The 11102-nt window shown below is 30.2% G+C and overlaps 1 protein-coding gene across 1 annotated transcript in view; it reads left to right on the forward strand.

Moving 5' to 3' along the window:
* Window positions 1-2074: 2074 nt before the first annotated feature.
* Window positions 2075-11102, forward strand: part of LOC100167133 (valacyclovir hydrolase) — a 9817-nt gene continuing 789 nt past the window's right edge. Inside the window, exons 1-4 of the mRNA XM_016801003.2 lie at window positions 2075-2295; window positions 7812-7905; window positions 8037-8200; window positions 9448-9857. Coding sequence (XP_016656492.1) covers window positions 2260-2295; window positions 7812-7905; window positions 8037-8200; window positions 9448-9857 — 704 coding nt within the window. The 5' untranslated portion in view covers window positions 2075-2259. The remainder of the gene's footprint in view (window positions 2296-7811; window positions 7906-8036; window positions 8201-9447; window positions 9858-11102) is intronic.

Consider the following 11102-nt stretch of genomic DNA (forward strand, 5'->3'; position numbering starts at 1 on the left):
TTATACCGTCATTTAATAAAATCCTAACCTATAAAGATCACTTTTCATACTCGTTTGACGTCACGTACAACAATATGAGTTCTAAATCTGCCTGGAATTTTAATACATGGCCATCTTATATGCTATTTCACCTTTTGTAAATTGTTTCATATTATCTTTAAAAAATCTACAAAGAGAACTAATGGATAATACATGATTTCCAGCCATTATTAAAGGTAAAATAAATTTAAGGAAAGAAAAAGCAACAATTTTACAAATACTAGCAATAGACGAGTTTCTGTTAACGTTTTTTAAATGTAAACCGTAAACAAATTCAGATAATATTATGGTTTCAAGTGATAAAAGGTGGTATCTTAAAAAAATTTGGCGCAATATTTAACCATAAGAAGCCAAAAAATCATAAGAATAAAATTAATTAAGAACAAAATTGTTTTGTTCCTATTAAATCCAGTGTTAAAATATGTTTGTTTGGAACCAAATGCCATTTCTGATAACGGTTATTCTTATCACCACTAATAGCCCGTATTGCACGGTAAATCACGAGAAAAGTTATTATTTAATTTAATTCCTCTAAATAAGTACCTTCGCAGAACACTTCCTATGATATCTATTATAGCGTGGACTAATGAGTTATATACGCTCCTATTAACTATACAGGTTTTATAAATAATTTAGTGTTGTACAAAAACTGCTCAATTTGAAAATACTTATTAGTTATTACTATATTTAGAATTTACATTAGAATATATTATATAACATTATATTTCTGATAATTAAATAAAATCGAAATATTTAAACATTACACCGTTATAAATCATTATAGCCTTTTCACATTTGGAATTTATAAGAAACGGTTTATTTTTATGATTTTTAAGTTATAATTGTGTTCTATATGTATAATGATTTTATTTTCGCTAACATAATATTTAACAACACAAATACAAGATTGAGTGCTATTATTCCTTATTTGGTGTCAGTCGCTCAGTTGACACTCTACAGATAGGTATAGGTATAGGTATAGGTTTATGTTGTCAGTTTGTGACACAAATACAAAACTATACTATACTTAACTATATAATGATTAATTACTATTGATAAGTAGCTACAATTAATAAGTATTATTTTTTAATAGTCATAACTCATAAGTAATTACTATTGTAGTATTGTTATGTAAATATGTATTAACTGTACATCTTCGTTTTTTGTACACATTTTTAAAATTATACCTTTTTAGCATAGATATGTATTTTTATAAAAAGTTACATTATTGCCTGCAGAATAATAATTGCCAAGAAATTTTAAAAAAAATATATTAATTTTTTTTTTTGTAACGAGAAAGTAATGAGTTACTTTTCTATTTAAAAAGTAAAGTAATTTCACTACAATTTTATTTGAGTAACGAGTAAAGTAACTTAATTACTTTTTAAAAGTAACTTACCCAACACTGGTAAGTATCAAACAAATAAAATACATAAGAACAAATTTGTAGTGTTATTGTTACGTATAAATGCCATTCGATATAAATGTGCGCAGAGCGCTGCAAGTAGGTATTTAATTCATTATTTTGCCCACTTGCGTACGCCTAGGGTGCACTTTGCCCGGACAATCTTGTACAATGCCCGTTCAATATAACATGAACAATTTGAGTATTAAAATTTTATCATTCTTCCATTTCCCAACATGTTCGGGCATTGTGCATTTCCTACTTTGCCCGTAACATAATATATATTGTTTAAATGTTAATAGTTAAGATGATATACTTACTAAAATATCCATTATTTGAATATTATATTTATTGAGAATATTTAAGATTTTACTAAAAGTGGTATATTATATATTATTCTTATTAAAACAATATAAGATATATTATATTTTATAATATAAATAAATTTAAATAAATTAAAATCAAAATTATATAACGCATACTACCTTTGAGGTCGTCCCCACGACCACCACTCATTCAAGAAACCAGAATTTAAATAAACCGGTATAAACCGGTACCTAACTATTAGAACAGAGCACTGTTCGTGACTCGTGCAGGAGCGTCAACGGATTGCTCGGAACCCCGAGTCCGTGCGTGCTCCGGCAGTCCGGCAGTCGGCACTCGGCAGTCGGCCTGCCATCTTGTGTGAGAATTTACGTGGACTCGGCGACATAGTGCATAATATATAGTATAATTTTTCAAAAGCACAAAATTAAATTTCGGAACGTTACCTATAGTAATTTTTCTTTTTAAAAAAAACTGATTCGAAGGCGTTCATGATGGTCGAACGGTCCTCAGTTTCGTCAGAGCCGGTAACTATACATGATAATATAATTATATTATAATATCAAATATTATATTTCATCATAAATCCTTGAACAGTTGAACTCGTAAATTAGGTTCAATGGTGCATCACCTTGCATGTATTATACGTAGTATGATATGTACTATTGGCACACATACGGGGGGCTGAACACACCCCGTAATACTATCGAACTACGCAATGCGTGATGTGTGATATGCAAAATTTGAATTTGAGTGTATTTGTGTGAGTGCCGCTTATAAGCTATATGAATAAAATGGTAACACGTTTTTTGGTAATTATAAGTTTCTGCATAATAAAATTAATAAATTAATAATTTAAAACATAATACAGAAAAAATCAATGCAATATTTAATAGAATACGCAGTAACACACAGTCTTTCCTAATAGCACTTTTGACTTTTAATAGCAATATTAAATAAAATGACTAAACTCATTCCGCTATAGTAGCCCGACAAGGAATAATTGGGACATTATGATTTTGTTATGATAATAATATAAGCCGCCTTTCTGACCTAACTGGATACAAAATATACATACCACGCAGCTATTTGAGCTGTAGCTCCTATAATGTAAGTACAAAAATAATAGGTGACGCTTCTGGCTCAACAATATATGTATACCAAATTAATAATAATAACAAAACTCACAATTTGTGGAGCGCAGATTGGTATCCTATATGTTATAGCTATAATAATATAATTATATTATAAATAATATATGACCAAGCCACAAAGGTATGAATAATAAAATGTAATATAGATACGGCCATATTATGACTAACACTGGCAGAACCACTAGATAGCACCGAAAAAAACAATAATAATATACATATAATATAGTAGTGTATAAGCAATAAAGTACTCATTAAGGAGCAAAATAAGAAAAACGCGCTTAGTTTAAACTGGCTAGGGCCATTCGAAATACTATTAGTACATGACAATGAAAACATAACTATTCAAAAAGGCCGTCGTGAATACCGTATTCATAAAAATAACGTTAAGCGTTATTATGACGATGACGATATGGAATAAATATACCATAAATAACTATTACCATAAATCAACTCTTTATTTTCTTTTACTCTATATTCTATTTCTATTTCATCGTTTTAGAGTGAAACAACACATTTTCATTAAGGAACTTAGTACGATAATAGGATTACAACAGATTACAACAACGCTTTATATCATGACGAAATACCGAGTTGTTTAATATATCATATCGACACGGCAAACAAAAACTTACTTCGACCGTACTCATCAGCAAAAATACTGGAAATTACTTGTATGCTCAATCACTTTTCACATGACATGACGAAAGAAAATCGACCACTTAGGAAGCCACTGTGCCTTTACCTAAAGGACTTTATTGATAACACAGAGGATCCAACGGACATATTCGTTTATAAACGTCTAACATTTCTATGATTTAAGCAAATTTATTATTTTTTTTTTTTAATTTTATTACTAACCTTCAATTGCCTAACATTTTATATTTATATCCACAATATGACTAATATATGGTATTTTAAGCATAAATACTTAAAATTATATAACTATAATCAGTCTATTTTACAGTAAGATACCCGAATTCGCAATCGTAAATTTCGAGTTTGGCAGCTACAGTCGAGAACACTTAGTACTCATCTCAGGCGCCATCATGGGCCGGCCCGATACCAACCGGGTATTATCACAAAACTAGAGTGGCGCGTATTGTATATTTTGCAAAGAAAATCGTGTCATAACGGACGACGAGCGGAGGCATTTAGTGAAACATTTTCAGTCTATATTTAGAGATAAAATCGCATTACTATACCCAAAACTCGCACAACTCTATGATTCGGATCATACACTAACACCTAACCTTACGCAGCCCCAAATCAATAGGCACACCTTGACAAATATGACTCTATACTGACCTGGGAGCGAAGTACCGATAAACAAATACTTCAACTTCTTGACATAAACCGACCCATATTTTCATTACGCGGTTGGGATCTTTACATGGATGGTAACTTTGTATTACTACTGACCGATTACGGGGACAATCAAGCCATAGCATCTATTCCGATACGGAAGCACACAAAAAACGGGCGATCCCTTAAACTCGACGAGGCACACACTCTTATGTGTAACGACCTCTATTTTCACGGGGGATTTGAGGCTCACGACCCCCGAGCCGACGTACAATGGACACGGTGTCTTTTCTTACAACTTTATAAAGTACATAAGGATATAATTAATGATGCTGTGCGGGCAAAACAGGATAAAAATAGAAATATTCCTCCCGGATAATTTATATTGTTCTTATTATTATTATTAATGTTTCAAATAACATTATCTTTGGGTTTTTATCCAATAAATCTATAATGGGTTACGGGATTATATTACATTAGTATTATTATTATATTATACTTTGGTGCACGGTTATTGATTAGTTTCACCATTATTATTAAAAAAAAAAAAAAAAAAATTGTATTATTATTTTTTTACCATTTGAGAATGGGTTAACAATTAGTACTTTATATCTAGATTTTCTTTAAGATCCATACAATAACTTGACTAATAAGCTGAAACGGTTTTCAGACTTATACTGCTAATCATACCATTCACGTTAGGAACACTCCGATATGCTGACGAACCATTAAAACAACATTCCGGTCTATACTACCAGAATCGGGGACCTTTGAAACTTATTACGTCTCAATGGAACCTAACTGCATATATTAATCTTGCTAAGTATAAGGAACGGTTTGTTTATATTGACGATATTATGAACCAAACCGAATTACTATGTACAACCATCGCACATAACGTCGATAACAATTGTAATAACTTAGTGTACACAGCTAATAGTATAGTAAAAGAACTACGTAAAAAAATGGAACTAGTAATAGACTCTATAGAACATACAGTAACTAAAAGAAATACAACTTTAGGAATGATAGTAAAAGCAGCCAGATTATTATACGGAATATGTAATCTGGAGTGGATTAAAAAATTTAATTTCAATATAGGACAAACACACGACGCTACACAAACAAAGTTAGCTAAAGAACAAATAAAAATAGTTAAATTACAAACCAAGTTGGACGAATACGAAACCTATAATACAACTTTCGTATATCACGAATCTGTTAATATATTTAGGGAACAACAAGCAAAAAATTACTTAATGAAACACTTTGTAATCATAAATTTATTAATAACGAAACATATGATAGAAACCAATACTTTACTCGAAATAATACAACAAGCAAAAATGGGAATTATTCATACCAGTTTAATATCTCCACGTGAACTTTTAGAAAACATTAAGGACATTAAATTGTCATTACCTGGGGGCACCGATTTACCTACTGATGTAGACATACAAAATATTTACGAATTAGTAAAGCTCTCAGACCTTACTATATATTATGCGAATGACAACTTATAGTGTTTATACTTGCTTTACCTCTAATCTATCAGAATGATTTTATTTTGTATAATTTAATACCTGTGCCAGTGTGCACCGGAAACGATTGTTTTTATATAAAACCTAGTAATAAGCATCTAGCTATAAGTAAGACTAAAGAACAATATGCTATTTATAACGAATTGTATTACGCCCATTGTTAACACGTTAGAGACTTCCTTTTGTGTCCTGAAAGTAATCCTTTGCATCCACGTACCAGTAGACCAGCATGCGAAGTACAACTACTACAAGATCCTATAAAAGTTCCAACAAGCTGCGAGAACATGGACGTACAAATGGGTATATCCATCTTCCACAAGAAACGATTCAAAAACGAGTGGATCTACGTCACTAACTACGATGTAGTATTCGTTACCGAAAACAAACTTATTTAAATTTGTGACAACAATTTAATTGCCAATCATTCACTCGGGTTGTTTTGGCAATAACAACGTCAAGATCCGGCTCCTTTCAAATATCCACCTCCTAGACTCTACCGTGTACGTTTGTATCCGTATAGATTTTATATAAATATAAGATAGTCTATAACCAAATTAAAATTAGTACAGAGTTTGCACTACATACACACTGATTTCTCGGGCAGACGCTTTTCGCTCTGTCCTCAAATTTATATGTGAACTTAATTACTTTTTACTTTAATAAATTACTTATATCTATAACTTGTGCAACTTGTCTCTCTGCAACCTTTTCTCCTATTCCAACCGTCAACGAACTCAAAAATATAAACGGGTAGTTAGGGATCACTACAATAGTAATATTCGGGGGCGATAAGAATTTACAGAAAATGGTAGCATTCACGTCCACAATTTAATTTAACAATTATTAATCTAATGTATCGATAATCTCTCAAGACGGGCTTTAAAAAAAAAAAAAACAATGACACTTTTATTATTTGAATAAATAAAACAAAATATTTAATACAATTAGTACCTACACGTCGACAACACAAGGTAGGTATTAAGTACGTCCAACGTCGAGACAAAATTACGGTAGCCGTGTAAAAATATATAAGCGATGACATGCGATAATGCTATATATATGTAATAGGTACTAGGTACCTACCAGGTACTTATATCTGGTCCACATAATGATCTATACATATAATAATATTATTATTATATAACTCGAAATACTCGTTTTAACAATCTTGGAACTATCTGTGAAAATTGTACAGCAGGTTCTTGGGCCGGGAACGAACATTAATGGTCACTGTGCCGCAGTAAACCGAATTACATCGTACTAACAGTGTTAACACTTAACACTCTGTAGCGCAATTAGGGCTGAAATGTTGGAGGGCCGTAGCCCCCACACCCCCATATTTGTTCACTTAAAAATATAAAAAAATCATACAAACAATATCAATTAGGTATTATTTACCCAAGTATTAAATTATAGGTACCTACCTTATTTTTTAATATTTATATTATAATTTTCAAACATTAACAATATTATTTTTTGCTTAATACCTTTATATTATATATTATAATATATCCCCGAATTAAAATATTACGTTTCCTAATAATATTTTAGCGATATGTAAATAATAAGTATTATTATTAGAAGTAGATTTTACAAGTTTTACTATAACATAACTTTTATAAAAATATTTCCTAAAATACATTACTTCATTCATAGTTGATCTTAGATAACTTTTCAATATTTTTAAGGTTGAAAAAGATCTCTCTGGAGTGGCTGTAGATACTAGCAATGTACAAAACTACAAAATATTTGAATTAAAAAATGAACTCGCTATTTTTCAACCATTTTCGGTACCAAACTAATAAAAAAAAATCAGGATATTAATTGAAAATGTTGATAACTAAAGCTTCCGTATCGTATGATAAAATTTGTTTTTCTTGATCATGTAAAAACATAACATTTAACATGTACATATCACATAGAAATAATTGCGAAGAAATTTTACCTACCAATTAAATGTCCTCTTTACCAAAATATCTTTTGATATCATCATTTTATAAACTACAAAAAAAGTTTAACTTTTCAACAAATTCCTGTTATACATAGATTTCAACGAAAATCAAAGTCAAAGATTTAGAAATAAACTACTTTCAAGTTGGAAATGGACCACAGAAATTGTTAATATTTCCTGGAGTGCTGGGTAAGTCTATGATTATATTATAATATTTATCTTAGTCTGGTAAATAGTTTTACTGTATAGCGCAGGGCGTTTGCCAATATTGAATTTATTCACCTGTAGTCTGTAATATTGTAATATGTTTACTTCCCTAGGTTTAATTGGAGATTATACTTCGCTGACGGAAAACCTTGATCGTGAAAAATATACGATATACATGTGTGATCCTCCAGGTTACGGTTTGAGTCGACCACCGAACAGAGATTTTTCACCGGGATTTTTGTACCGCGACGCTGATAGTGCCATTGCGCTTATGGAGGTAAAATATTTTAGAAGTGTATACAACAACCAGTGGCGTTGTTATGAGGGGGGAGGGAGAGGGTGATGAGGATGGGATACCCAAAGTTTCTAGATTCTGAGCTGAAAGATGAATGTATTAGTCCATCATACGATTTTCAACTTTTAGGAGGGTTTTTCATAGAGAATTGAAACTAGTAAGTACTTTAAGAGGTAAATAATAAAAACCATGGGAAAAAAATTAAGGTAAAACGGTAACTATTTTGCAAAAAAAAGTTTGACGACAAAACTGATATTGTTTATTGGTTGTGTAAGTGAAAAGCTAATAACCGTAGATTTATTAAATTATCACCAATCGTTTACTTGAAAATTCTCTATACATAATCTTAAAATTATTTTGACTTGTTTTGAGTTATTTATATAAATTTTCAATTTTCAATTTATTTTAGTTTATTATCCATAAAATTGTTTATGTTAATTAGCTTAACAATTTACTACTAAGTTCTTCATGAGTTGTTTTAATGGCAGTTGAAAAATATTAAAGATACATAGCTAAAGCTTTTTTTATAATCATTTAAAGTTTTGACTAAATTCATAAAAATTTCATCGAAAGTTTTCAAATTATTATGAAGTTCAAAATGTATAAAATATTAAATTTGTACATAGCTATGAGGATTGAACATTTGAACAAGTTTTTGTAAGTAGTTCCTACTCTAACCAAAAAATTATTAGAAAATAAATAATTTATAGATAATTATGTTTTTTTTTTATAGATATTTTATATATTAAATGTATTATATTATTATTTTTTATATCCACCTTTTTTTATAAGCAGTTAAAGTTTTGACAAAATTCATTAAAATCAAGGAAATTTGCAAATTATTGCGTAGTTTCAAATGTATAAAAAATTCGATTTATATAACTAATAAGATTGAGCATTTCGCACAAGTTTTCGTTAGTAGTTTAATCAAAATAATGTATATATAACTAATGTTTTTTATTAATATTTTATATATTAAATTTAATATAAGTATTTTACTGATAAAAAAAATGTGTTTAAAATGTTCAATTTAAACTATTTTACCATGTTTATAGTGGTTTTTTTTAAAAAAAAAATAGAGTTTTATGGGAGCCACTGGACTTTGATTTAAAAAACTATCCACCTCCACCAAAAAAAAAAAAAAACAAAATCATAACTAAGTGCCACTGACACCAACCGCAAATGATAACGACAAACAGTGATGGTTGATTTCTCTGATTCTCTCACAGACGTTGGGTATCGACAGATATTCGATGTTGGGCTGGTGTAACGGCGGGTGCACCGCGATGATCGCAGCGTCCAGGGCCGCAGATCGGGTCGATAAGCTGGTGGTGTGGAGCTGCAACGCTTACGTCACGGCCAAAGACCTCGAAGAGTATGAGAAGACACGCGACGTCCAAGGCTGGCCTGATGCAATGAGAATTCCGCAATGCGGAATGTACGGTGAGAAGTACGTGTCGGAAACTTGGTCCGGATGGATAGACGCTTTTCGGAAAATTCTCGACGATGACGACGGCGATGTATGCCGCGGCGAACTAGCCAAGATAAACGCGCCCACGCTCATTCTGCATGGAGCAAAGGATGTGCTCGTACCGGTCGAGCACGGTGTATATCTGCACGAAAACATCAAACGGTCGACGTGAGTGTATCTATATATAATATTATCGTGTAACATGACCTTATACTCATCTGCAGGGGCAATTACACACATGCGTATTATTTTATTTGTTATTTTAAAAGATTCCGATGATTTTGTAAATGTCCTCAAAGAAATTAAAACAAGTAAGTCCCTATGACAGTATGGACTACACCGCTGGTACTAGGTCATAATATCTTCGAAATAATATCTTTAATTAAAATATCTTTTGTGAAAATATCTTATGAAAAAATGTCTTTGACCAAAATATTTTTTTAACTTATTTTTTTAAAATATTTGTTCATATTATATTATTGAACATTTTACATTTAGAGCTTTGTCATAGGATTGTTACTTATTATTATTATTATTATTATTATTAAAAAACTTAATTCATTTATCATAATTCAAACTTTAATCACATATAATACATTGTAGAATTGTATTATTACATATTATTAAAAAAATCTAATCCATCTATCATAATACAAAATTCAATCAAAATAATTATTAATATTAAACACTTAGTTAAATTAAAATTAGTGATTAATACTGAATATTTTAAGATAAACCTCTTAAGTAATGAACCGATGTTAATTCAGAACAATTTTCCACAATTCTTATTTTGTTATCATGCTCCTTGTACTTTTTACGCCGTGGCGGACTTGATTTCCCGATAAACGTTTTTTCAATCGAACCTGATATCACGTAATTATTCTATTTGCTAATTAAATAAGATAAAATATGAATACCTCTTGTAGCACTTGTTCTCGTTTTAAAAAGCGTATAAATTTCCATATTGAAACATGATTTGCTCCAAGTGCTGCATTGAAAGCATGATGCTATCCTTATTTCTAAGATATTTTGACCGGCCACGACACCACTATCCATCACTAAATTAATGAGTTGTGAATATAGTGAATGTAGTAAAATTTTAACTTATTAGGTAGGCAAAAAATAAAATTGGTACTATAGTTAATAATCGTTTAATTTGTATTTTTAACAAGTTTGCACATTAATATCCAATTGCTAATAATTAAAAATATTTTGAATTATAACTGTTACGAGTACTTATAAAATTATATAGTATTATATAGTATGGCACTATATAGTATTGATAGTACTACTATCAATAGTTTAATTTTATATATAAGCTATATATATAGCTGCCTGACCTTCCTCCGGAAGAAATTATTTTTTTATAATTTAATTTAGACTATTATGACTATTTTTTGGCTATACAAATAA

Source organism: Acyrthosiphon pisum, chromosome A1, assembly GCF_005508785.2.
Source record: "Acyrthosiphon pisum isolate AL4f chromosome A1, pea_aphid_22Mar2018_4r6ur, whole genome shotgun sequence".
Lineage (NCBI taxonomy): Eukaryota > Metazoa > Arthropoda > Insecta > Hemiptera > Aphididae > Acyrthosiphon > Acyrthosiphon pisum.